General features: G+C 66.8%; 10 protein-coding genes across 10 annotated transcripts; 7 read left to right on the top strand and 3 right to left on the bottom strand.

The window, feature by feature from the left end:
• Nucleotides 1-2701: 2701 nt before the first annotated feature.
• EMIHUDRAFT_437036 (hypothetical protein) lies at nucleotides 2702-4784 on the bottom strand. The gene is made up of 7 exons (XM_005766233.1): nucleotides 4457-4784; nucleotides 4283-4331; nucleotides 4073-4209; nucleotides 3704-3880; nucleotides 3364-3490; nucleotides 3216-3290; nucleotides 2702-3020 (listed from the first exon to the last, which is right to left on the bottom strand). The coding sequence occupies exons 1-7, from the start codon at nucleotides 4775-4777 to the stop codon at nucleotides 2842-2844; spliced, it is 1065 nt and encodes a 354-aa protein (XP_005766290.1). The 5' UTR covers nucleotides 4778-4784; the 3' UTR covers nucleotides 2702-2841.
• A 351-nt stretch (nucleotides 4785-5135) lies between these two features.
• Nucleotides 5136-6154, top strand: EMIHUDRAFT_103702 (hypothetical protein; the record flags this gene model as incomplete). The annotated part of the gene is made up of 2 exons (XM_005766232.1): nucleotides 5136-5994; nucleotides 6057-6154. 2 exons carry the CDS (start codon nucleotides 5136-5138, stop codon nucleotides 6152-6154), a joined length of 957 nt encoding a protein of 318 aa, XP_005766289.1.
• An 835-nt stretch (nucleotides 6155-6989) lies between these two features.
• EMIHUDRAFT_437034 (hypothetical protein) lies at nucleotides 6990-8311 on the bottom strand. The gene has a single exon (XM_005766231.1). The coding sequence runs from the start codon at nucleotides 8305-8307 to the stop codon at nucleotides 7102-7104; it is 1206 nt and encodes a 401-aa protein (XP_005766288.1). The 5' UTR covers nucleotides 8308-8311; the 3' UTR covers nucleotides 6990-7101.
• A 603-nt stretch (nucleotides 8312-8914) lies between these two features.
• On the top strand, nucleotides 8915-11297 carry EMIHUDRAFT_464640 (hypothetical protein; the record flags this gene model as incomplete). Its single annotated transcript, XM_005766230.1, has 4 exons — nucleotides 8915-9763; nucleotides 9925-10363; nucleotides 10513-10804; nucleotides 10912-11297. The coding sequence occupies exons 1-4, from the start codon at nucleotides 8946-8948 to the stop codon at nucleotides 11295-11297; spliced, it is 1935 nt and encodes a 644-aa protein (XP_005766287.1). The 5' UTR covers nucleotides 8915-8945.
• Nucleotides 11298-14196: 2899 nt separating this feature from the next.
• On the top strand, nucleotides 14197-15087 carry EMIHUDRAFT_55032 (hypothetical protein; the record flags this gene model as incomplete). The annotated part of the gene is made up of 1 exon (XM_005766229.1): nucleotides 14197-15087. A coding segment is annotated over one exon (891 nt), but the record flags the coding sequence as incomplete, so codon positions are not given.
• Nucleotides 15088-15970: 883 nt separating this feature from the next.
• On the top strand, nucleotides 15971-16753 carry EMIHUDRAFT_212382 (hypothetical protein; the record flags this gene model as incomplete). Its single annotated transcript, XM_005766228.1, has 1 exon — nucleotides 15971-16753. The coding sequence occupies one exon, from the start codon at nucleotides 15971-15973 to the stop codon at nucleotides 16751-16753; it is 783 nt and encodes a 260-aa protein (XP_005766285.1).
• Nucleotides 16754-17051: 298 nt separating this feature from the next.
• EMIHUDRAFT_212381 (hypothetical protein) lies at nucleotides 17052-18212 on the bottom strand (the record flags this gene model as incomplete). The annotated part of the gene is made up of 4 exons (XM_005766227.1): nucleotides 17052-17225; nucleotides 17322-17597; nucleotides 17669-17875; nucleotides 17976-18212. The coding sequence occupies 4 exons, from the start codon at nucleotides 18210-18212 to the stop codon at nucleotides 17052-17054; spliced, it is 894 nt and encodes a 297-aa protein (XP_005766284.1).
• Nucleotides 18213-18251: 39 nt separating this feature from the next.
• EMIHUDRAFT_212380 (hypothetical protein) lies at nucleotides 18252-19733 on the top strand (the record flags this gene model as incomplete). Its single annotated transcript, XM_005766226.1, has 2 exons — nucleotides 18252-19169; nucleotides 19323-19733. The coding sequence occupies 2 exons, from the start codon at nucleotides 18252-18254 to the stop codon at nucleotides 19731-19733; spliced, it is 1329 nt and encodes a 442-aa protein (XP_005766283.1).
• Nucleotides 19734-20282: 549 nt separating this feature from the next.
• On the top strand, nucleotides 20283-20654 carry EMIHUDRAFT_48468 (hypothetical protein; the record flags this gene model as incomplete). The annotated part of the gene is made up of 1 exon (XM_005766225.1): nucleotides 20283-20654. A coding segment is annotated over one exon (372 nt), but the record flags the coding sequence as incomplete, so codon positions are not given.
• An 839-nt stretch (nucleotides 20655-21493) lies between these two features.
• EMIHUDRAFT_103697 (hypothetical protein) lies at nucleotides 21494-24219 on the top strand (the record flags this gene model as incomplete). The annotated part of the gene is made up of 6 exons (XM_005766224.1): nucleotides 21494-21943; nucleotides 22331-22643; nucleotides 22739-23412; nucleotides 23492-23626; nucleotides 23692-24056; nucleotides 24171-24219. 6 exons carry the CDS (start codon nucleotides 21494-21496, stop codon nucleotides 24217-24219), a joined length of 1986 nt encoding a protein of 661 aa, XP_005766281.1.
• Between the last annotated feature and the right edge of the window lie 556 nt (nucleotides 24220-24775).

The raw sequence follows: 24775 nt of genomic DNA, 5'->3' as shown, positions 1-24775 counted from the left end.
AGAGGGAGGGAGGGGGGGGGGGGTCCGAGGGGTTGCGAGTCCCTCTACTGCTTGATGCGGTACTGCTTCGGCACGCCGTCGACCTCGAAAGTGACGAGGGTCTTCGTGTCGTCGGACCATGGGTCGTACGCGCCAGGCTTGCCCGGCTGCGCCTGCCGCACCGCAGCCACGACCGGCTTCGGGGCAAGGACGGCCGGGGCCACGGCCGCCGCGGGCACCTTGGCCGCCTCGGCAGCGTCGCGGGTCGCCAGGTACTCAGCGTACGGCGACGCAGGCGCGGCCTCGACCGGGGCCGGGGCCGGGGCCACCAGAAGCGCAGCGTCGACCGCCAGCGGCGGAGAGTCGCGGGAGGCGAGGTACTCCTGGTAGAAGGAGGTGGGCGAGGCGGCAGCCGGGGCCTCGGCCATGGCCTCGACGGGAGCGGGCTCGGCCACCTTGGCGGCGGCGTCGCGAGTAGCGAGATAGTCCGCGTAGAAGGACTCGGGCGCAGAAGAAGCAGGGGTGGGGGCGGGGGCCTCCACGGGAGCAGAGCCGATGACGGCCTCGACCGCCTCGGCCGCGTCGCGGGTTGCCAGGTAGTCGGCGTAGAAGGAGTGCTCGGCAGCCGGGGCCGGGGCCTCCTCCGCGGGCGCAACGTCGGTCGCAGAGTCGTGGCGGCGGGCAAGGTAGTCTTCGTAGGTGAAGGAGGGTTGGGGAAGCGAGACGGGCGGCGAAACCGCCACGCCGTTCCGCGAGACGGGCGGCGAAACCGCCACGCCGTTCCGCGCTGCCAGGTAGTCGGCGTACGTCTGCTGCATGGTGATGGCGGACGCCCGGAACGACGTGAGGGCAGCGGAAGAAGTAGGCGCGACAAAGGCTTGCGGGGACAGGATGGCGAGCATCATGGTTGGCTTGATGTACTCAGAGCTGGCGGGCCGAGGAGCGTCGAGCAGTCCATCTCGGCATCTGTAGAAGTCTGTGGAAGTCGGCAAGTCGCTAGGGGATTTCCTTTTTTCGTTTTTCTTTGTATTGCGTCTCTTTGTTTCTTTTGTTTTCTGAATCGAGCGGAAGCGCCCGCCGCGGCCCGGCAACGTCCGTCGAATGCCACCTCGCTCGAGCCCCGCGCTGGCGCTGCTCCTCGCGGTGGCGGCGGCGCGGCCAGCGCAGCGGCGGCGAGATCCGGCCGCCTACGCTGGCGAGGAGATCGTGTTTGTCGGCTGCTTCCCGGAGCTCCCGCCCGAGCGGGGCGAGCACGACCTGCCGGGTTGGCAGCAGGCGGTTGTCCAGCCGCGCACGGGCGTCGCGGGCTGCGCGGCGCGGTGCAGCCACTCGCCGTACTTTGCGCTGCAGGCTGGCATCTGCCAGTGCGCCTCCAGCTTCGGCTCGACGCCAAACGCGGTGCGCCCGACGCTGGTCCCGCCGTCAAATGACACACTCCGCGTTCGTCATTGTGCCTCTGCAGTGGTGACTCTGCTGACGCGCTCGGCGCCATCAGGCGCATCCGCGGGACCCCGCCGAGTGCGGCGGCGCCTGCCGAGGCGACGAGGCGCTCCAGCCCACGCGGCCGTGCGGCGTCGCCGAGCCGCTTGCCCGGCGGCGCAACGCCGTCTACACGCGCTCACGCTGCAGCCTCGGAGCCCGCTTCGTCGTGGACAAGGAGCTGGACCGCGAGCGGACCGGTGCGGCCGTCCCCGCCGCCACCCGACCGCCCGCTACCTGTCCTGCCAGGACACAGAAACGGACCCGCGTCGGACACGCCCGGCCGCCTTCACCCGCGCCCTCCACCTCTGAGTGTGCCGCCCCTTGCGCCGCCAGGCCTCAGGCAGTGGATGGCGCACATCGTGCTGGACGAGTGGGAAGAGGGCGCTCGTCTCACTCTCGACTGGGGCGACGTGCCCAACTCCGTCTACTCGCTCTGGAATGCCAACTTTGCCGACAAGAATGGCGAGCGCGGGCCGAGGCTCGACTTGGTGCTCCCAAAGCAGGCGCGCGAGATCGGGATCAAGATGCGCGGCCAGCCGTACGCGGTGCCGCGGCTGCACTGCCTTGCTAAGCCGCGCCCGCCGCCCCCGGGGCCGAAGCCGCCGCCGCTGCCCTCGCCGCCCTCGCCGCCCTCGCCGCCGCCTGCGCCGCCGTCTTGCGATGGTGTGCCGCCACCGCACACGTTGAGGCGCTCTCCGCCGGGCCCCAACCGGTGCGAGCTGCGGGCGTGCTCGCTATAGGCGCCGTCTTTTCGATCGTCCAGCGCTTCAAGTCGCGGGCCGGCTACGCGGCAGAGGTGTACGTGCCGCAGTGGCATCTGCACCACACGATCACACTCGACTTCGGCGTACCCACCGAGGTGTACGCCATCTGGTCGGCCGAGCTAGCCGGCGTCACGCCCACCACGGCCACGTTTCGTCTCGGCGCGTGCCCCCCTTCCCCCACCCAATCCCCGAACCCCGATCCCCGCCTCAAGCTGCCTTGGCGTTGGACACTCCCGCGCGTAGGAGCCTACGGCACGAAGTTCCGATTGCATGCCCAGGGGCAGCCGCCCGACGGCTGCTGCATACCGTGCGGCGACCGCAGGTGTAGTCGACCGCCACCGCCACCGCCCAGAATTCGATCTCCCGAGACATCATCTCGGGGAACCGGTGTGTGGGGCTGAAGAGTGTTGTGGTGACTGTGAGAGATTAGAGCCCGCTCTCGGTCGTCTGTGCTCGGCCCACCCAACTGGCCATCGTCTTATTCGTCCCGAATTTCGACTAGCTTTCAAGCTAACTCTCAGTGACTACAAAAGAATGGGAGAAAAGCCACGGTCACAGACGCCCCGCGCGTAGAAGTGCACAACAGCGAGAGGCCGCGCCCGCGGGCAGCGCGGGCTCAGGAGGGACGCGACTTGCCCAACCTTCTGTGGCCCGCCCCCCGCCCTCGGCCGCGGTTGGGCCGCGACGGGGATGTGCTCTGCAGCTCTATGTGGCGCACAGCCTCAAATACGGCGCTCATGCTGGTGGAGCGGTTGAGCACGCGATCGTACTGGTGCACCACCGGGGCGACCGCGCCTGCGCCGAAGAGCGGCGGGCGGGAAGTGAGGTGCGCGGCGCGGGACGGAGAGGCGAGGCCCTCACACGAGTGCCTCACGGCTGCACCACGCTGGCGTCGGCACGTGCGAGCGTGGCAGGTGCTGGTGCTGGTGTGTCGATGCGCAGCACCACCGGGCGCATCCACGGTCGACGCATCTACGGGCGACGCGGCACCGTCGTCGTTGACCACCAGGCCGGCTGCGCTGAGCGGCAACGGCCGCGGCTCGCGACAATAGTAGGGCCGCGCGCCTACCGGACGAGTGACACGCTCGCCTCTGGAGCCCGACCCGCGAGGCGGCATGCCGGGCGGCGATGGCGCAGCCTCCTCGCTTGACAAACATCGTCACGCCGCAGTAGGGCGCCATGGTGTGAACGACTCCGGCGCCGCGCGGCTGCACCCTCATCGAGGCGTGGAGCAGCCGCCTGAAGACGAGGTAGTTGAGCACCGCCTGCAGAGATCACACGGGATCACCCGAGGTCAACCGAGATCACGCGAGATCACGCGAGGCCACGCAGTTGGCTGATGGTGGCAGCGACTTTCGGCTCCGCGCGGGCGTGGAGCGTGGCCGAGAGTGCGTGAGCGAGTGAGCGAGCGAGCGAGTTGAGTTCAGTGAGGGGTTTCTTGCTTCGCGCCCCCTCGCTCGCTCTTGGTCCTCGGAGACTCTGGTGATCTCGGGCGATCTCTTGATCTCGGCTGATCTCGAGTGAGTTCTCGCCCGCGCCTGGTCCTGGAAGTCGCACGCATGCGGGAGCTGGCCGAGGGCGCTGTACGCGGAGGCGAAGGCGGCAAAGCCGGCGGCCGTGCCGAAGACTGCGCCCGAGCAGATGGTCGGCCACGCCTGCCGCGCTCACGCAGCGAGAGACGCCGAGGTGTGTCCGAGGTGTGTGAGAGGTGTCTCAGGTGGAGGGCCTGCCGCGGTCACGCGCGAGTCGCGACGCGGCATGGCTGCGCCTCGTGCGAGGCTGGCGCCGGCCTCCGCCGCCGCCGCGGCTGGGGCCGAGAGAGGGGTTGGTCGGGGTGCGTCGCTCGCCTGCATCGCCGCCGCCGTCTCCTTGCCGAAGCACTGCTCCACCCAACTCTTTTGCATCCACCGCTCGCCGAGCGTGTATCCCGAGTGAGGCCACGTCGCGACCCCCTCCTGCGAGAGGAGGAGGTCCGGGGGCATGCCTACACGAGGGACTCCGAGCAGGTCCAGGGCAGGCTCCCCTCCAGCAGAGGCAGCAGAGGCAGGACGGCACGCCTCTCTCCGTGCGGCCGCCGAGGAGGTCGATGTTTGAGAAGGGGTCCGCCTAGTGGCGAGGCCCGGCGCGCTGAACTAGGAGTCTCGCGAGTGCGAGCGGTGTGCGGCACCGCCCTCTCTTACCAACACACACTCTCTCTCTCTCCTCTCTCTCTCCTCTCTCGGAGCGCTGACCTGGAAGAAGGAGTCGCGAAAGTCGATCGAGAGGCAGTAGTGCTCCGGCAGGTGGCAGAGCTCGGCGAAGCGGCTGAAGCGCGTGTGACGAAACAGCTTGGGTGCCATGTCCACATGCAACATTGTCACGTTGTGCGCCACGCACAGCTGGCTGGCCTCGGACGCCGCGCCGGCGTCTGAGATGATGATGGTCTCTCCCTTGTAGTGGCGCCGCAGGCTCAGCACAAACGTGCGGTACTCTGGCAGCCCGTAGCCAAAGGCGACAGTCAGGACCAGGCCGCGGATGCTCGAGGGCTTCGACATAACTTCGCGCTTCGACATAACTTCGCGGCGGGTTTTGACTTGAGAAGAATCTTAAGATAGAAGCCTCTCTCACAGCACACTGGCACGACAAGGGCGCAGACTGGCGCGGACTGGCACACACACAGGCATGAGAAGAATTCTCGCGCACAGTCCACGCCTGCTATTCACAGCACAAGCCCTCGCCGGGGGCTCGAGCATGCGCAGCGAAAAGCAGGGAACAAAAGAATTCCAGCTTGCTTAAAATCCCTGTCCCTCCTTGTATTCTGGTTTCTTTCTTTTTTTAAAGAATTTCAGGTGTTATTTGGCGCGTACGGGCGTCGCGTGCGCTTACGACATGTCCAACACAAAACAAAGGTATTGCTAAAATCTCTCTCTCATGTCCAACCAGCAGCCCCTCCTCGACCGCGCCGCGCTGCGACGCGACCGCCACTGCGCGAGCCTGCTCTGCCCCCCCGCGTGCATGTTCACGACGCCCGGCTACGGCGAGGCGTGGCGGTGGATGCTCCCTCTCGCATGCACGTTTCTCAACGAATGCATCTGCCTCTCCATGCTTTACCCATTTCTGGGTTACATGGTCCTCGACTTTGGCCTCGTCGAGAGCACCAACGAGGCGGGCCTCTACGTCGGCTACATCGCATCCATGTTTACGCTTGGCCAGCTCCTCTCTGGCTCGTTCTGGGGCAGCGCCAGCGATCGTTGGGGCAGGCGGAGAGTGATCTGCATTGGTCTCTTCAACACGATGCTGCTCGCGCCGCTCTTTGGCCTCTCGCGCAACCTGTGGCAGGCGATGGCTGTCCGATTCGCGATGGGGCTGCTGTCTGGCAACGCCGCCGCTGCAAAGGCGTACATTGGCGAGGCCGTCACACCTGAGACGCAGGACATGGGCTTCTCCCTGGTGGCCATCTGCTGGTCCATCGGCAACGTGTGTGCAGCCTCGCTCGGCGGATTTCTCTCTCGCCCCGCGGTGCAATTTCCAAACGCCTTCGGCGGCACCATCTTCGAGAGTTGGCCATACCTACTCCCATGCACTGTCGCGGCCGCCTTCGCTGGGATCGGCTGCGTCGTCACGCTGCGCTTCCTGCCGTCGCAGCCGCGCCGGTCCTCGGGAGATGCCACGGCCGTGGGCGGGCAGAGTGGCCAGTCTGGCGGCCCATGGGGCTACGTGCTCCGCAATCGCCGCTGCCGCGATGTCTTCCTAATATATTTTTGCATCTCATGGCTCGACTATGGCGCGCGTGAGGCCGCCCCGCCGCCGACCCCGCGCCTCGGCTTACACCTCACATCTGCCGGGCTGTAGGCATGTTCGAGGTGTACCCGCTGTGGGTCAGCCTCGAAGAGGTCCACTCGCTTCTCAAGCCCTCGGCGCGAGCCCACGGTTTTCCGCGCATCGAGTAGGCGATCACCTCGACCGCCGAGGGCGGCCTAGCGTGGAGCCCTGCCCAGGTGGGCTTCACTCAGATGCTTGGTACGCCGCCGCCGCTGCTGCCGCTTCCACCTTTTGCCACGCCCGCGGCACGTTCACAACGCGTCGCCACGCAGGCGGTCCGATGCTGCTGCTCGGCAACCTCGTCCTGCTCCCGGCGTTGCGGAGACGCATCCCGTCCTCGCTCGCGCTGCAGCGCTTCGCCATCTGCGCCATGGCCATTCCTGGCTTCGCGCTCTTCCCGCTCGCCGCCGCATGCTGCGCGGGCGATGACGGCGCGGCGACGCTGGCCGTGCTGCCCGTGTTTTTTTTGCGCATCACTTCGGTGGGCCTCATCTTCACGCTCTCCTTCCAATTCATTAATGGCGTCGTCGATGAGGGCCACAGATCGATGCTCGGCGGCGTCACAGGCGCCGCGCAGCAGGCGGGCAACGTCGCGCGCTTTCTCACGCCCTCGGCCAGCGCGTGGCTTGTCGCTTGGGCGAACGCCTCACCTTACCGCTTCCCGCTCGACCACACGTTGCCTTTCACGCTGTTTGGCGTCGCATGGCTCGCTCCGCTCTACTTCAACTTGCGGCTCAAGGAGGCGGATGTGGCAGCGTAGTAGCGAGCTCCAGGAGCGGGACCTAGAGCGCTCGGCACCTCGTGTGCCCCGGCGTGGTAACGTCAGCACTGCTCGAGGTCCCCCCTCTACCACTGTGAGGTGTGAGCGACTCAAAGAGAGCGCCGTGCGCCGCGTTTAAAAAGAGTCTAGCTCGTCTTACGTCTAGTGCCAGAGCTCTGGGCGGGGTATTTTTCCTTTTTCCTCGCATACGTGATCATACTAGGGGCCTTCAGATCGACACGACACGACAGCACGACACACGTCGACACACGTGCACTCACGATCTCACCGCAAGGCCCAGCGAGATCTCGCTCCTCAAAACACGAGCAGCTGATCGTCCGGAAGCACGTCGAGCTGCACGACTCCCCCGCGCGGCATGGGCATCTCCTGTCCGCTCAGCTGGAGGTGGCCCGCCCCGCCGCGCGGATAGAGGCGCAGCCGGCGCGTCTTGTACACCGCCACGTCTGGCTGCGCCACGTGCTCGCCCTTCTCCATCATGAGGAAGAGCTGCAGGCAGCGCCACCGCGTGAGGCGCGGCGTGTGACGGCAGACGAGCAAATCGGCGCGGCCGCCGTCCGCCATCCTCGCGCGCGGGACTGGCAGCGTCGCAGAGCCGCCCTCGGGGCAGTTCCCAACCGCAAGGCACCAGAACGGTCCCTCCAGCACCCGCAGGCTTGCGTCGTGCGGGGAGGGTGGCAGCGCGGCGGCGTCGGAGTACGGGTAAGCCTCCCGCTTCCACTCGGGGTCCGGAGGCTCGAGGGCGCCGGCGGGCTCGAACTCCACCGTCCCGGCGTAGCCCCTGCGCTGCGCGATGACGTACAGCGGCGCGAGCGCCACCTTGAGGAGCGGCCCGAGCCAGCGCCACCCGTTCTCGGTGACGTAGTCGTGGTCCGCAAAGGCGGCCCAGCAGAAGAAGTGCAGGTCGTGCCGCGGCGTCCGCGCCGGCTCGTCGGGGTACGTCAGGCGCATCACGTCGACAGGCGTCGGCCCAGACGCGCACAGGATCGAACACAAGGCCTCGAACGCGTCGCTGCCGCGGCCGAAGCACGTGTCGCTCATGCCGTTGCCGGTGCCGGCCGGGACGACTGCCAGCGCGGTGCGGCCTCCAGTGCCGCCGCCGCGCAGCCCGTTGAGGCATTCGTGAAGCTGCCCGTCGCCTGAGACGCTCAGTACGCAGTCGACCGGTACCTTGCGTGAGGCGAGCTCAGCAGCCTCGCGCTCGGCCATGCCGGCGCACGTTGTTCTTACGACCTCGTGCTCGACGCCCGCGCGCCGCAGCATCGGCCGTACGACGTCCTCGTAGACGCAGTCGCCCCACCCAGCGCCGGCGTTTGGATTGACGATCACCACCACACGCTGTCTTGCAATCCAGGAGACTCCCGGCGGCGTCCATGCGGCGACCTTGGCACGCAGACGCCGCCGGCTGACGGCGCAGGCAATGGCGTCGATGAGGCGGTGCGCGGCGAGGATGAGCGCGACGAGGAGGGCGGCGCAGGCGAGCGTTGAGACGCAAGTCATCATTGTGCGACCCGGGCCAGGTCGCATTTGCATCGTTTTTTCTGTTTATCCGTTTCGTTCACGTAAACGCACAACCCCGGCCCCAAGACGCTTGCGTTTCGTTCACAGGTGTCCGAGCGCCTCTTCAAGTGTGCCTCGCTCTGCAGGCGCCGATGGGAGAGAGAGATTTTTATTAACCAACAAGAAATCACGACTCTCACAGTGATTTGGGCTCGGCAGCTTGTTAGCCCTCAGCCGAAGCTGGGGCCGGTCCCGTAGACTCTTCTTGCCGATGGTCCGTTGCAGGAGAGAAAGCGGATAGCTAACCAGAACACAACGCACTCTCTCACATGACAAGCGATCCCACGACAGCGATTGTGGGGACTACATGATCCTTACGTGAGGGGTCGAAGGGCCCGTCCGCGGAGCTAGGCGTTGCAGGACTCGGTGAAAAAAAGATGTTTTTGCGCAGCGGCGGTGAACGTTTGTCTTCCCTCCTCGCTCTCGACAGTATCACACAGAGCACATCACGCACGATGTCGACTCCACCTCCTCCTGCAGCCTCCCCGGCCAGCCCGCTCAAGGTCGGCACGCCCGTGGTCGTCAGCGGCTCCCGCAAGTACGGCGGCGTCGCTGGCACAGTGGAAAAGGTGTGCGACAAAATGGTCCGCGTCTCCTCTCCTGAGATCGGCTCCTTCTCCGTCGCGAGGACAAACGTGTCCGTGTCCAGCGCCACGTCAGCTCTCAAAGGCCTCACCCTGAACGGCAGCGCGCCCGCTCCGAGGGCGACGCCAGAGTCTTCACCGCGTGCCGTCCACCCGACGAGCAGCCCCGCTACGCCGTCCACGGGCGGCTCGCGGCTCGCCGGCCTGCGGCTGAGCAAGACGGTGCTCACCGATCGCGAGGCGACGGAGACCTCCTTCCTGCTGGAGCTGCTCGGGGAGCGGGCTCGCGTGGTCGAGGTGCCGCTTCCGAACGGCCTCTCGCAGCCGCGCCTTCCGGACCGCACCTTTGTCGACAACGGGCGGACGTACCAGTTTGCAGCGTGCCGGGTCTTTGACGACGGTGCCACGCCCTGGGGAGGGAAGCGGCGCTGCATGCGCTGCGTCTACTACGCCGCCTCCGGGCCCTGCTTCGGAGACCCGTCTGAGGAGCTGCTGCCGCCGCTCGACCTGCAGGCCGAGCTCGAGCGGTGGGCGGACTGGCGCGCGCTGCCGTCCGCGCGCAAGGCCGCCTCCCGCCTCGAGCTTCTCCAGTCGCCCGCTCGGCTCGAGCACGCGGTGCGGCAGCTGACGAGCGACCACTTTGAGCTCATCGACGAGCCGCAGCCTTCGAGCGAGTCGGGCGGCTGCGGCTTCGTGCCGGAGGGTCTGCTCGCGGAGCTGCTCGGCGGCGGCCGGGCGGCGCAGCGCGCGACGGCGGTGCAGGTCCGCCTCTTTGCGCCCGCGCTGGGCGTCTTCAAGGGCATCCTCGCCGCCAGGCGCGGCCCAGCCACCCACACGACAAGCAGGGACAGAGGCGGGCCACGGCTGCGGAGGGAGGGCAGCTGCGCCGCACCCAGCCGCCTCCCGGCCTCTCCCCCTCTCTACCCCCCCCCCCTCCCCGATCCTCCCCCCCCCTTCACCCCGTCTCTCTCTCCAGGCGCGGCATCTCGCGCATCCAGCTGCCGCCCTCGATGCGTAAGCTGCCCCCGTCCGCAGCCAACGCCGCCGACGGGCGCGCACTGCTCCTTGTCACGCGCGTGCACCCGTCGCGCACCAGCCTGCAGATGGGCAAGCTGGCGCGCGGCGTCCCTCCGTGCGCCTCCTTCCGGCAGCGCCGCTTCTCGCCGATGATCGCCCGGCTACTCGAGGCGCGGGGCGTGCCGCCGCGCGTCATCGAGGCGTACGCCGGCGGCAACAGGCGCGGACTGCGCGGACCCCACGGCGCGCGTGCGGGCGGAGACGACGCGGGCGAGGAGGAGGAGGAAGGAGGGGAAGAGGAGGCATCCCCGGCGTCGGCTGCGACCGGCGATGTCGAGCCTGTCTCCCACCCGGCCTTGCGCGCCGAGGCGTGGCTGGTTGGCGTCGCGAGCCCAGAGGTGGGCCGTGGCCTCTCCCCGCCTCACTCTCCTGTTGCTGCCGTCGCCATCCTCGCTCCCTCTCTGCTCCCTGCTCTCTGCTCTTTCCTCTTTCTCTCCTTTCTCTCCCCCCTCCCTCTCTCTTACTGCCCCCGACACACGCCCATTAGGCGGGCCTCCCCGCTGGCCACGTGGCGATTCCCGGCCTCGACGCGCCGCGCGTGCCGCTGGTCCGCGGCGTCGGCCCCTGCGTCTTCGTCACGCGCTCGCCGTGCGTGCTTCCCACCGACGGCCGGGTCGTGCCCGTGGTGACGGCGCGGCCGGGCGGCATGTCGGCGGAGGCGTGGGCGGCGCTGAGTGAGCGCTCGTTCGGCGAGGTTGTCTTCTCGAACGAGGGCCGCCAGGCGCTGCCCGAGGCCATCTCGAGCGGCGACCTCGACGGCGAAGATCGCCCGAGACTCTGTGCCGAGAGGACCCACATTCCGACGCGTCCCCCGAGACAGCGAGGTTGACCGAGGTTGACCGAGATTGGCCGGAGTTCGCCCCGACGCGTCCCCGACACCCGTCAGGCGACCTGTACTTTGTGAGCTGGGACGCGCGCCTCGTGGAGAGCATCGCACCGGGCGGAGACGCGCCGCTCCCCGACGCGGCGCCGGCGGCGAAGGCGGAGCCGGCGCAACCCGAGGTGGCGGCGGAGGAGTCGTCTCTGCGCTTGGGCGACGACTGGCTGGCGCTGGCGCAGGAGCACATGACGGACGCGGCCACGCTGCGCGAGGGGTGCGCCGTCGGCAAGCTGTACCGCGCGGGCGAGCGGAAGGCGAAGGAGTCGCCCCGCGGGCTCGACGATCCGGACGCGATCGCATGCTTCGCCGCCTACCGGCAGGCCATCGATCACGGAAAGCATGGCGCGGGCGTCGAGCTGCCAGAGCACTTGCGCAAGGAGCTGAAGCTCTGAAATCGAGAGAGAGGCCGAGTGCCCGTGAGCCGTGTGGAAGACGGCTAGTGCTAGTCCCCCATCGGGAGGACGACCCCGGCTAGTCGCCGACCACACACCCACAAAGAACCCTGCACAAAGACCGCAGGGCGGGGACCTGTTCCTTTTTACCCATCTCCTAGTAGAGGTGTCCGTTTTATTTATTTTATTTATTTTCGTGAGCCGTGTAGCTCAGAAAAAAGGAAGTAGCAAGTACACGCCGCGCAACGGAGGAGAATATCGGCATCTTTCTTTTTCTGCTAACTAAATAAATACGAATAAATCCGCGGACACGCCAAACGAAGAGAGAAGAAGAGGCAAGAGCCCAAACGAGGCACGAGGGGCGGTGGCGCTGGCGGGTGGGAGAAGGATAAAAAATTCTTAGTGCTGTGGAGGGATCAGAGTGGTCTGACCGTTCTTGCACATCTTGGCCGAGGCCCTCCGTAGTATCGCGAGACGTCTCTCTTCCCTCGTTTGCAAAGGGATCGGCATCTGAACCCGAAGGGCGAAGGTCGGTGACTGTTCAGCAAGTGGTGTTGTGGTGGTGGATCGTGTGCGCGGTCCTGTAGGTTTGTCGCGGGTGATGGAGCACCATCCGCAGGGCGGGCCTCCTCCTCCGAGGAGTGTAGGTTTATAAGGTTCATTCAGCACGTATAACTCGTACCAGTTTGGGGTGAAGGTGCGGCGCAGTGAAGCAGTTGGGGAACTATTACGTGCCAATATTTGGGCGCCTATTCGGCCTCCCGTGTCCCGTGACGAAAAACGACCAACGCACCGGGCGCCTGCCCGAGAACGCGAGTTCGAAACCGTAGGAGGCATCTAGAGCAAAAATTGAGCCCGCTCAGATGTAGAAAAAATATTCAACCTGCGCCGATTTCGAACCGGAGGCCACCCGATCGACGAGGGGTCACCGGCCGACGTCAGCAGATAGATGTTAGTCGACCGGGAAGCGTTCGAGCGGCGGCCCATACCCGTAGCACATGCACGTGCACATGTGCATGGTGCATGCACATATGCATGTTCATGTGTATAGTGTTTGGGAGTTTTGTGGAGGACTTGGAGTGCGGTCATTAATTGCACGCCCAGGGTTGGGGAGGTAAGAAGCGCACCCAGCGGCGGAAGGCCGTAAAAAAAGAAAGAAAGAAAACAGCCAAACCAAAGGGAGGGATGGGAGGACGGCACGCCGCCACCACACAGGGATTTTAAGGAGAGGGGTGTGATGCGCTAGCCGTCGCCCACCCTAGGGAGTCTGCCTCTTCCTATCTCTCTTCGCAGTCTCTCACCGATTCTGTCTCGCTGCAACCTTCATGCCACCTCGCGGTCGTCCCACTCTCGTCGTTCTCTCTCTTGTCGCCTCTTCCTCTGTCGCGTCGCTCTCCTCTGCCTCATTCTGCGACGGCGCTGCCGCCTGCCGCTCCCTTGCCCTCGCGGCTTCTCCCGCCTCTCGTCGCAGCTCTGCCCTCCTCGCGGCATATTTTGGCCCCTCCCTTCGGGTGCATCGTGACAGCTGACGACGAGATTACCACTGCGCACTGGTGTGTCGTCCTCCTCGGAGTCCTCTTCCCCGGCTTCCCCCCGTTTGGCTCTACGTTCATTTCGTTCAGCGTGGCTCACCCTCCATGCCGTGAAAAGGCGCTTTATCCACCCTATATTCTTCTCTCGCCCCTCTGCCCGCCCGTGCCTTGGTCTTGTCGTTGTTTCGCACCCATGTCTGCGTTGTTTTTTTTTAGCAATACCAAACAACTCTAACACTCACACGTCATTTGGGGCCTGGAGCTCCTGCACAATGATGTTTATGGTGGTTTAAAGTTTGCAGGGGGGGGGACAGCTTTGCGCGGTCGAATTCAATTTTGGGGGGGTTTACGACGGTTTTGGGGATCCTGCCGACGCGCTACAGTTGTAGCCCCACTGCACATAAGATGGACACCTCACCGGGAGGGCCCTCGCAGCAGCCGGGGCCGACGCCCTCAACAACTCTCTCAAGCCCTACAAGCACCAGATCACCCACTTGGGGAGGGTTGACATCGTGATTTCGGCGGAAAATTTCTTTTTCTGCCGTGAAAATTCCGGCGTGAAGAGAGGGGAAAACCCGACGGGAGGGCCCAGAACCTACCCTAGCTACCCCGGCATGGCTGCCGCCCAAGCAAAAATCAACTACACCTGGCCACGCCAAACACTGGCACTAGCACAAGGGTGCCTCCTGGCGAGTACAGACCACACGCCTGGGCCTGCTATTCACAGCACAAAAGAGCTTTGCCTGTGGCGGCTTCAGCATGTGCAGCGAAAAGCAGACCAGTTCCTTTCCAGACGGTTCCCCCAGCCCTGTTCACGCGCGCGCGAGACGTGCAGACAGGGTTGCCAGGTGAGAGCGAATGGCGCGGTTCACGCCTCGCACAACAGAGAGAGAGATGCGCTCTGCATGGTGGGACATAAAAGAAAGCGAGTACTTTGTTTTGTCATGTCTGTAGCAATCGAGGCTGCCTTCCCCACTAACTACCTGTAGTTCACTCGTCACCTCTCCTGCGAGCTCCCCTCTCTTTCTTTCGGGTATGGAGTCCGTGAGTGTGGGCAGCGTGCAGGCAATCACGGGCGCTATTGTGTCGTACTCCTCGGAAGGCCGTAAAGAAAGAAAGAAAACGAACCCCCGCGTCAAATTCAGTTTCTTCGGCTGCTCGTTTGCACAGCGCTGGCGTACGCCGCGTTCCTCGCCTCCGGCTGCACCAACGATCGGCGCTGGCGCTGGCTACGTGCTCGACCTCCAAGCTCTGCCGTCGTGCTCATGCACGTCTGCAAGCGCGTCCAACTCCGAGCTGCAGCGCTGGCCATCGGTGCGAGCGCCAGCGGCGGTGTTCTCGCCTTGAGTGTGCCGCCGTCGCCCCGCGCTGCCTCCGCGCCGCTCTTCACGTTTGGCATCATCGCGGACGTGCAGTGGGCCGACGCGGAGGACGGGTCTAACTATGACCGCACTGTCGTCCGCCACTACCGGGGCGCGTTCCGCACTCTGCAGCGCGCTGTCGACTGGTGGCGAGCGCTGCCCGAGCCGCCCTCGTTCATCGCGCAGCTGGGAGACATCATCGACGGCGTCAACGTGCGGCTCGGGCAGAGCGCGCCCGCCCTCGAGGCGGCGCTCTCCGAACTGCGCCGCGCGCCCTGCCCCTCGGTAAACTTGGTCGGGAACCACGAGCTCTACAACTTTGACCGGCGAGCGCTCGCCGCGGCCGGGTGGCTGCGGCACGGCGACCGCGAGTACTACAGCTTCTCTCCCGCGGCCGGCTGGCGGGTCGTGGTCCTCGACCCGTACCAGCTCGCCCTCATCGGCCACGCGCAGGACGACCCCCGCCGCCTGGCCGCCGTCGAGCTGCTGCGCCGCAAGAACCCGGGCGTGCACCCGAGCGGGTCGGGCGGCGCGTGGTTCGAGGGCGTGCGCGGGTACGACCGCCGCTTCGTGCCGTACAACGGCGGCCTCGGCGGGCGGGCTGCACAGCTGGCCGCCTGTCACCCGCTCAGCTCGTGTCACCCGTCCTCCGCCCCAATAGGCGAGGAGCAGCTCCGCTGGCTGCGCTCCGAGCTGGCTGCGGCCTCGGCGGCGGGCGAGCGCGTCATCGTGCTGTGCCACGTCATCCTTGAGCCGCGCGCGTGCGGAGGCAGCACGATGGCGTGGGACTACGAGGAAGCGCTCGAGGCCGTCCGCTCCGGCGAGGCGGGAGGTTGCGTGGCGGCGGTGCTCTGCGGCCACGATCACAGCGGGAAGTATCACTGCGACGACGCCGGCACGCCTCGAGCCCGCCCGCCCCCGCTCGACGCCGCGCGTGTCGGTGAGCCCGCCTCCGGTGGAGTAGGCGTGCACCACTGCACTTTCAGTTCGCCGCTCAACAAGGGCGACGAGGGCTGCGCGTTTGGGGTGGTGCACGTGTTTGCCGACGCAATCGAGATCCGAGGCCCGCGCGTCGACGACGCGCTGCCCATCGTGCGGGGCGGCAAGCCGACCGGCCGGCCCGCCGCCCGGAGGTGCGCCGCCGACGCCTTCTCCGGGGAGTGCGAGAGCGTCCGCTTGCCGCTGCGGCCGGCGGCGAGGTAGGGGTACCGCGGGTAGCCCGCTATCAGCGCTAAAAAGGGAGAAGGTGTGGTTGCGACTTGCGTGTTATATCACACACGTATATCTGTTGAGTGCCACATTTGTCATTTCTGGACATGGGACACATATGAGGACTGGGTGACGCGCGGAGCGCGGCGAGGTATGGGTCAAGCTTTCAAGGCTTCATCCTTCACACAACCCGCTCCGAGCCTTCACAACACACAAGAGCAGCTCTCAAGGCACACGGCGCGCGGGGTGAGGGCCCCGCTCGCGCTGCCGCTGGGTAGGTGGTCCACCGTCGGGGCACACCCATCTCTCTCTCTCTCTCTCTCTCTCTCTCTCTCTCTCTCTCTCTCTCTTTCTCTCTCTCTCTCTCTCTCTCTCCCCCCCCCCCATGTGGGCCACAAGCACAAGCACAGCCACCCTCGGCCTTCACACTCAGACACAAAGGTTCACCATCACAACGCCACCCGGGGTGACTTCCTTTCCCAGTAGTTCGCGGTTCCTAGTTCGCCGTTCCTTGGTTGTCACCGACAGAAGCACCGATTGCATGTTCTCCTTGATGCCCGCTGCTGCCACCATGCCGCCCACGGTGACTGAGGACGCTGCCAAGGCGGCAGAACCCACCACTCGTCGCAAGCACAAGCGCGACCCGCGCTACAAGACGGTCCTCTGCAAGAACTTTCTGGCCGCGAACAAGTGCCCTTACGGCAAAAAGTGCCAGTTTGCGCATGGTGACCACGAGCTCCGGCAGCGCCCCGAACTTCCCGAGCGCAGCAAGGCGAAGCAATCACAGCTCGATATTCTGGTGCCCCTTCCCGAGGAGCCCGAGTCAGCGCCTGGCTCATTCCTGCGTGCGCCAGCGTCCAATGCAGAGGAGGGTCGTGGCTCCATCGACAGCCTCCTGCAGCTCGAAGCCGACAAGGCCGCGGCGGTCCAGGCGGAGGACTACGACACCGCGTCGCGTCTCAAGCGACAGATCGATGCAATCAAGCTCAACGCGGAGTCGCCCCGACCCACCTCGCCTGTGGTGGATGTGGGCCAGCTCTCGTTGACCGAGCGCATTCTCCTCGCCGAGGGCGCTCTCGGTGGCTCCTCGGCGGCGAAGGAGCCCACGCCCGACAGCACTGAGGTTGGACTTCAGGTCAACCGCACGACTGGAAGGGTCGAGGTCGGAGCCATCTCGCGCAAGGCTTCCTTCAACACTATGTCGGTCCGCAGGCAGCTCTCGCTCGTGCTCGATCACGGCGACGACGCCGATGAGAACCGCGTGCCCTCCGACGCGGAGCGATCGGCTGCGGATTCGCACTCGCTATTTGGTCGCCGCTCAATCGCCCGCATGACGATGGGAGCTGCTTGCTGACCAAAATGCATGAGCCTCTCTGTGAAGTGTGGCGGGGGCATGTGGGCGGGGGATGACGGATGTCCAGTGTAGTTGCTATTTGTGATGCATGCCATGTGGAAGCGTGTCGGTCGTGTGGTGCCTTTTGAATTCTATCAATTTGTTGTTTTACTGTACCAAGAGAAAGACAAGCAACGCACACGAGCGATTCGAGCGTGTCGAGCCACACAAACGCACACACACACACACATGAGAGGGGGAGAGGGTCGTCACGATAGCCTCGCTCGATTCCCCCCGATGGAGTGGCGACGAGAGGCCTCTAATCTAGCTCGTCTAGGCCTCCCGCCGTGCCCTCGCTCTCCTTTGCCTGCAGCAACATCTCCTTGAGCTCGTCGTCCGACAGCGCCGACATGGCGGACGGCGCCTCCGCAGGTTGCGGGGCGCACTCTTGCTCGTCCGTGGCTTTCGCCGGGGCGGATGCCGAGCTTGCCACCTGTTGCCCGGGCGCACTCTCGCTCGACATCTCCTCCTCCTCCTCTTCCTCCTCCTCCTTCTCCTCCGTTTCTTCCTCCTCCTCGACAGCGAGGACGCGCCCCTCGTCTTGTTTACAGGAGGCGGCGCCTTCCTCCTCGCCCGTGCTCGTGTCCCCTCCGTCGTTGGCGACGACCGCCGCAGCGTGTGCGAGCCAGGCAGGCTCCGGCATCGATGGCGGTGGGTTGCCGGCCGCGTGTGCCTCCGCGGCTGCGCCGAGAAATGTGGCCACGTGACGCCTCAGCGGGTCGCGCTCGTTGGGCCTTGTAGCCAACTCTTGTGCCGTCGCGCCGAGCTCGTCCTTGCCCGGCCTGAGAGGCTCATCCGGCGGGTCCTACGAGGTGGAGAACTGGTGTGAATTTGAAGCGGCCAAGCTTCGGATGGAGACGCGTCGAGGCTGAAAACCTGGCGAACGTCTAGAGCGGCTCCGCAGGCGACGAGGGCGTCCACTGCAGCCAGCTTGTGCGCAACAACCGCCCAGTGTAACGCCGTCTTGCCGTCCTTGGACTGCGCGTCGATTGCGGCGCCCTTGCCCAGGAGCAAGTGGATCATGTCCGCATCGCCGCCACTCGCGGCGAACATGAGGGGCGTGCGGCCGTGGCAGTCTACAGCCTGCAAGTAGTCAGCAAGCCGGTGAATTGTGGGCGCGACGAGGTCTGGGGTAGTCCAGGAACCGAGCCTCAAGGGAGTCGCCATCGATCGAGAGTAGCACCTCGGCACAGTCGCACTTGCCCCGCATTGCTGCGAGGTGGATCGGGCGCAGGCCAGTTGTGTCCGCCTCCAGCGCCTCAGCCCCGAGCGCCCGCAGCGCAGAATGGTCACCGTGGAAGGCCGCATGAAAGGCGTCATTCCAGCCACAGGGCTTGGCCGCCACCTCGCCTCCGCCGCCAACGGGCCGGGCCGGGGCCACGTACTCGGGCACGCCTGTGCCGAGCGTGTCAGCGCCCATTGCTCAACGGGCCGTTACGACGGACGAGACGGACGCGCCATGCCTGAGCGCGGGCGACTGCGAGCGCATTCGGAGGTCTCGCTCTCGGCGCTTAATGCGCTCGAGAGCCGCTCTGCTCTCACGCAGCCCCGCACGATCGAGCTGGATGCGCCCCCTCCGCCGCCTCCGCGGCGGCGGCGGGTAAGGGCTGGCAGCACTCGCGAGCCGGCGCGCTGCTCGAGGCAGCGGTCAGTGGAGGCTTCAATCGTGCTGGACGGCTTCCTTCTGCTCGAGGCAGCACGTGTGGAGGACCCCGAAGAGGCCGAGCGGATCGTTCTCGAGGGTTGCGGCCTCTCGCGCGTCGTTGCAGAGGACCTGGCCTTCTTCACGAGGCTCACTCACCTCGACCTGGGTGACAACGGCGTGGAGCTGGAGGATCTGGCGTCGCTGCCGGCGCTCGAGGAGCTTCATATCGACTGCAATGGCCTGACGCGGCTCCACGTCCCAGAGAACAGCTTTGCCCGCCTCGAGATTCTCAACGTCTCGTTCAATGGAATCGCGCCAGACACAATCGTCTCGCTCGGCAGCTTGCCCATGCTAAAAGAGCTGGACCTCTCGAACAACCGGCTGGCGGAGCTCCCCGCCTCACTCGCATCGCTCACGTCGCTCCGGCAGCTCGCGTGCGACAACAATCGGCTCAGCTCTGAGAGCGTGATCCACTCCCTCGCGACGCTACCCAAGCTCTGCTCGCTCTCGCTCGCGCGCAACGCGATCGAGCGGCTCCCCGCAAGCGTCGAAGAGGGCGGCTTCGCGATGCTCGCGTCGCTTTCGCTCGCGCACAATTGCATCGAGCACGAGAGCGACGTCGCACCACTCCTGCAGCGCCTGAGCAGCCTCTCCAGGTTGCTCCTCTACGGCAACCCCTTTGTCAGCCGCACCGAGTCGGGGGGCCTGAGCCTGACCAACCCGCAGGCGCGAGTCGCCACAACGCCGCCGCCGCCGCCGCCGCCGCCGTCGAAGCTTGGCGCTTCAGGGCCCACCAGGGTGGCGGAACCGCCACCGTGCCGTCGGCTACCCCAAACTAGGACCGCACGAAACCTAGACAGGGCGGCGCTGGCCACGCCGCCCGAGGCGCAATCGTCGGGGCTCGACGGGGACGCGGACGAGGAGGAGAGCTCCTTCTTCCTCACCGGCGCCGGCGCCGCTGAGAGGCGAGGCGAGCTGACGCAGGACGAGGCGCTCGAGCAGCTGGCGCTCGAGCTGAGCAGCATCCCCGTTGACCACAGCCGGGACACGCCGTCCGCCGTGGCCGCCCTCCGCGCGGCCTTGCGCCGAGTCGACGATGCGCCGCCGCTGCTGAGCGACGCGAGCTTCCTCCAGCAGACGGCGTCAACCAGGGCCAAGGCGCGACCGAGGGGCGGCCGTCGGGGAGGCGCTTGCACGGCGCCCGCGCCCGAAGACCAGCCGCCGCCGCCGCTATACACCGGGGGCGCAGACGCGCTGGACCTGGGCCCGATGACGCTCGTCCGGGCGGGGCGTTGATGAGGTGTTGGCTCGAATTTCGCTTAGCAATGACGTAAAAAAGAAAACAGAACCGGAAGGGAGGGATGGGAGTTGGGAGCAGGGAGGACGGCATGCCACCACCACACAGGGATTTTAAGGAGAGGAGTGTGGTGCTAGCCGTCGCCCACCCTTGGGCGTCTACCTCTTCCTATCTCTCTTCGCAGTTTTCTCGCCAATTCTCGCAGCGACCTTCACCGTACCACCTGTATGTATGTAGGAAGGTGAAGAACAGTCAGGCTCGGACTGGACACCGACGCGGTATGGGTGGACGCTGGACAGATGATGACGACACCACCTCGCACTCTCTAGCAATGCCATCCGGACAAGGTTTTCTTCTTGGAGCGAGCATTCCCAGCAATGACTAAAATCTGCCTCCTCGGCCTGCTAGCGACGGCGTCGGCGCTCTCGCTGCCTCCGCCGCAGGAGGCGCGCGCGCCGCGCATCGCGCGACGGGAGGCGGTGTTCGGCGCCTCCCTCGCAGCTGCCTCGCTATTGCCGCGTGCCGCTGTCGCCGACACAACCCAATCCGGGCTCACCTACAATGTGATCAAGTCCGGCAAAGGCGGCCAGCCGGCGACAGGCGACCTGATCGCGATCCGCTTCAAGGGCACGATCAAGAGCTCTGGCCAGGTCTTCGACGACATCATGGAGTCGGCGGAGGCGTACTACTTTCGCGTCGGCAGCGGCTCTGTGCTGCCCGGGGTCGAGGAGGCGGTCAAGCTGATGCACACGGGGGACGTGTGGGACTTGACGATCCCGGGCAAGCTCGCGTTCGGGGACAAGGGCCGCTCCGCCTCGCCCGGCAAGCCGCGCATCCCCTCCAACGCCGAGATTGGCTTCCTGCTCGAGCTTGTCGCCGTGCCGGGCAAGGACGACGAGCTGCTTGAGGTGACGGGCGGCGGCGAGGCGGGCGCATGAGGCGGAACGCGCTGCGCCAGCGCGCTGCGCCAGCAGAGAGCCGGCCAGGGCTCCATTGAAGCTCGCTGTTTACGTCTACGCTCGCCACCGCCTCGCTGGCCGGCGAGGTGACATGCCCGCTGAGCCCATCGGTCGTGCCACCCCCTGAGCGCGGTGAGCTTCCTGCTGCGAGGGTGGGCGTGTCGCGTGGAGGCAGAGGAGAGGCGTGTGCGCATGTCGCCAGTGGCTGCCGACCGCCGCCGACCGGGCTGCCGCCGCGGGGCCCATAACGTAGGCAAATCGTGTCGCAGCGGCAGGATAGCGGTGAGCGGCTGCTGAGTTCTGCAGAGATGTGATGGTTGTGTGTTCTGCCCTCTCTCTTTTTGCATGTTTCTTCCCCCCCCCCCCTCTATTTTCCCATGTGCTGACAGTCACACATACGCACTTTAGACTTTTTTATCTTTTCTCGCAGCTTTTTTCTGTGTGCGAACGCTGTGCTATTAAACCGCAGCAGCCTCCTCGTCGCTGCTCGGTGTGAACAGAGTTCGTACACCAAGCAGCTGGCTCCGCAACTCGAGATCCTCGAGAAGGAAGAGGAGTCGCGCGAGACTACCGGAGTTAGGGTGCGGGGTGGCAGGCGCAGGTGGATGGAGGATGCGCGATGGAGAGGGGGGACGACACTACTGCTTCAGCAGCGTGCACCTCGATCCTGACCGTGTGACCCCCCCCCCCCCCCCCATCAGCGCACCAGCGAGGGAGGGCGAGACGATCGAGGGGTCCGTACCATGCGGAATTGACCGCGCCCTGTTCGCCAAGAGCCCGAACCCCTCGCCTTGGGCGCGATGCACCTCTCAAAGCTCAAAGTGGCAGAGCTGCGATCCCTGCTCGAGGAAGCTGGCATCACGGTGGCGACGAAGGCGACGAAGGCGGTTTTGGTTGCGGCTGTCGAGGCTGCATTGTCGGACGGCTCTCTCGTTCTCGAGGCTGAAGCACCGCAGCCTGGGAAGCGCGCACGCGTTGAGGCGCTTGGCACAGAGGAGCCAGCCAAGAGGACTGCTTCAGATGGTGCGGAAGACAAGCGCAAGGCGGCCGCTGAAGCCGCCGCTAAGGCCGCGGCAGCGGCCGCGGCGGCGGCTGAAGAAGTGGAGAGGGCGGAGGCAGAGGCAGCGGCAGAGGAGGCGGCGGCGGAAGCGGCGGCTGCCGCGGCGAAGGCGCGACGGAGGGCAGCTGCGACAGCAAAGGAGAGGGCGGAGAAGGAGGCGGCGGGGGCGGTGGAGGCAGCTTCGGCCAAGGTGCACAAGTCCACTGCTCTCTCTTCTGCGGCGCCTCACGCCGCCTCCGCTCAAGGCTCTGCCGTCCCCGCCGTCCCCGCCGCCCCCGCCGCCTCCGCCACCTCCGCGACCTGCTCCGCCTCATCCACCAACACGTCATCACGAGCAGCGGCCGCCGCCGCGGCCGCCATAGAGGCTGCGGCAGCAGCCGCGGCGGCAGAAGAAGTGGAGAGGGCGGAGGCAGAGGCAGCGGCAGAGGAGGCGGCGGCGGAAGCGGCGGCTGCCGCGGCGAAGGCGCGACGGAGGGCAGCTGCGACAGCAAAGGAGAGGGCGGAGAAGGAGGCGGCGGCAGCCCACGGTCCGCCTCGCGCCGCCTCGTCGAGCAGCGCCGGCCCTCCGCCAACGGAGGTGCCGCCCGCCCTCCAGTCCCTCCAGTCCCTCGCAGGGCGCGAGGTGGTGCTGACGGGCCTCAAGGGCCGCCCCGAGCTGAACGGCACGCGCGTCAAGGTCGGGCGGCTTTGCACCGACGGCGAGTCAGCCGGACGGTACGAGGTGCGGGTCGGCAAAGAGAGGATCGCCCTTCGCAGCACAAACATGAAGCTGGTCGAGGCACCGGAGGCGGCGGCACCGGCAGCGGCGGCCGACCCTGCGGCGGGCTCGGAGACTGAAGACAACGACTCGTCGGAGACGGAGGAGGAGGTTGCGGAGACGCAGGAGCGGAGTGCGGCGAAGGCCGACGAAGGCTCGTCTCGACCGAGGACGAGGCCGCGACATCTTCGGGAGATGCGCATGACCCGTCCACGACACGTCCCTTAGGCTCGTCGACCGAGGACGAGGAGGAGGAGAAGGAGGCGCCTCCGCCTGGGCCGAGCGTGGCAGAGACCGCCGCTGCCGCTGCCGCCGCCGCCACCACGGCCGAGGCCGCCGCAGCGCGGGCTGCAGGCGAGGCGGCGGCTGCAGAGGCGGCGGCGGTGGCAGCCCAGTCGGCGGCCGAAAAGGCGGCCGCTACTGAGGCGGCGCTGAGAGAGGAGGCGGCGACGAGCGCCGAGGCGGAGGCGGAGGCGGAGGCGGCGGCGGCCGAGGCTGCACGGGGGGCGGCGACGGCAGCGCAGCAGGAGCGGCGCGCGAAGGAGGCGGCGGCGGCGGCAGGGGAGGTGCGGTTGGCGGCGGCCGCCGCGGCGCGAGAGCAGCTGGCGACGGGCGAGGCCGAGGCCGAGGCGGCGGCGCGCACAGCGGCCAGCGCAGCCAAAGGGGGGCGGGAGGAGGCGGTGGAGGCGGCGGCGAGGGCGGAGCAGCGCAAGGCTGCAGCCTCCGACGAAGCCGCGCGCATCGCGGCCGAGGAGGAGGCGGCGGCGGCGGCGGCGCGTGCGGCGGTGGCCGAGGCACAGGCGGGTGCGGACGCCAAGGAGGCGGCGGCCAAGGCTGCGGCCGAGGCTGCGCGGGTCGCCGCGGCTGAGGCTGCCGCAGCGCTGCGGGCTGTGCACCAGCTGGTGCGGGCCGAGTAGAGACGGGCGGCCAGCTCACCTCGCAGGGTGCCTGACCTCTCGCCGCGCGTCTCGCGCCTCGCAGGCGGAGGCTGAAGCGACGAGGGCCGCGGCGGCTGAGGCGGCAGCCGCGCGTGTGGCGGCGGAGAAGGCGGCGGCGGAGGAGGAGGCGAGCAGGGCGGCCGCGGAGGTTGAGGCGGCAAAGCAGAGTGCGGAGAAGGTGGCGGCTTTCGAGGGAGGCGCGAGTGACCCCTCGCCGCGCACTGCAACCACGCTCGGTGCTAGGCGGAGGCGGCGGAGAAGGAGCGGGCGGCGGCGGTGGCGGCCGATCGAGAGCGGCTATCGGCGGAGGCAGCAGATGCGGAGGCTGCGGCTCGCGCGGCGGCGGAGGCGGCCGAGGCGGCGCGGGCCGCGGTGTCGCGAGTTGCGGCGGAGGAGGAGGAGCGCAAGGCGGCGGCGGCGAAGGGGTCGGAGCACCGAGCAGCGGAGCGGCGCGCAGCCGTCGCGGCAGCTCGCACGGCGACGCAAGAGGCGGAGGCGGAGGCGGCGCGGAAGGCGGCGGAGGCGGTGGAGGCGTCGGCGGCGGCGCGAAAGGCGGCGGCTGTAGCGGAAGCGAAGACGGGCGAGGCGAGGGCGGCTAAGGCCGAGCTGTGTGTCGCCCCGGGGGCTGCCCCGTGCACGCCGCAACGACGGCAACACCGCGCCGCCTCCGAGAAGAGACCTTGGCCCACGCCTCAGTCAAGACCCCGCTCTTCGCGATGTAGGTGCCTCGCTTGTCGACTGGCGCGGGACATCGGCATGCCGCCGACCTGAGAGCGCGATGGGTCCAAAGTAATGATGTGTGCAGGGCTCGGGCGAAGGCGGGTAGTACATGCACGTTGAAGTATGGTACGCATGCACAGTAATCAGTAATCTCGGTCCCCTCAAACGTCGCGCGCAGATTGGCCAGCGGCCCGCGGGCCCCGCGGCGCCGGAGCGCCAGACCCAGAGCGCTCCACCGTCCACGGACCACGCGGCGCGGTCTCCACACACACGCGCCGGCCGCCCGCCGCGGCGCGCACGACACGCGGCGCGCTTAAAATTTGATTTTTTACCTGATAGGTATTGCTTTATCCATCTCGTCTTGCTATATACGTTGCACACCGCACTACACACATTGTGCATGCGACAAGACACGACTCACAGTCAACACGCTCTGTGCCCCCGCCCCGCGACGGCGCGTACACACGAGTACTGACAAAATGGGCGGGCTCACGCTATCCGCGAAAAGTTGACGTGGGCGTACTCGGGCCTGCCGTCCTCGCCGTAAAGCGAGCGCGTGCAGTAGAGCCCGAGTGCGCCCACCGCGATCAGCGCGAGCTTGACGAGC

This window comes from Emiliania huxleyi (genome assembly GCF_000372725.1).
Source record: "Emiliania huxleyi CCMP1516 unplaced genomic scaffold EMIHUscaffold_52, whole genome shotgun sequence".
NCBI lineage: Eukaryota > Haptophyta > Isochrysidales > Noelaerhabdaceae > Emiliania > Emiliania huxleyi.
The sequence above is the reverse complement of the archived record's forward strand: the minus strand, read 5'-3'. Positions and strand labels throughout refer to the sequence as shown.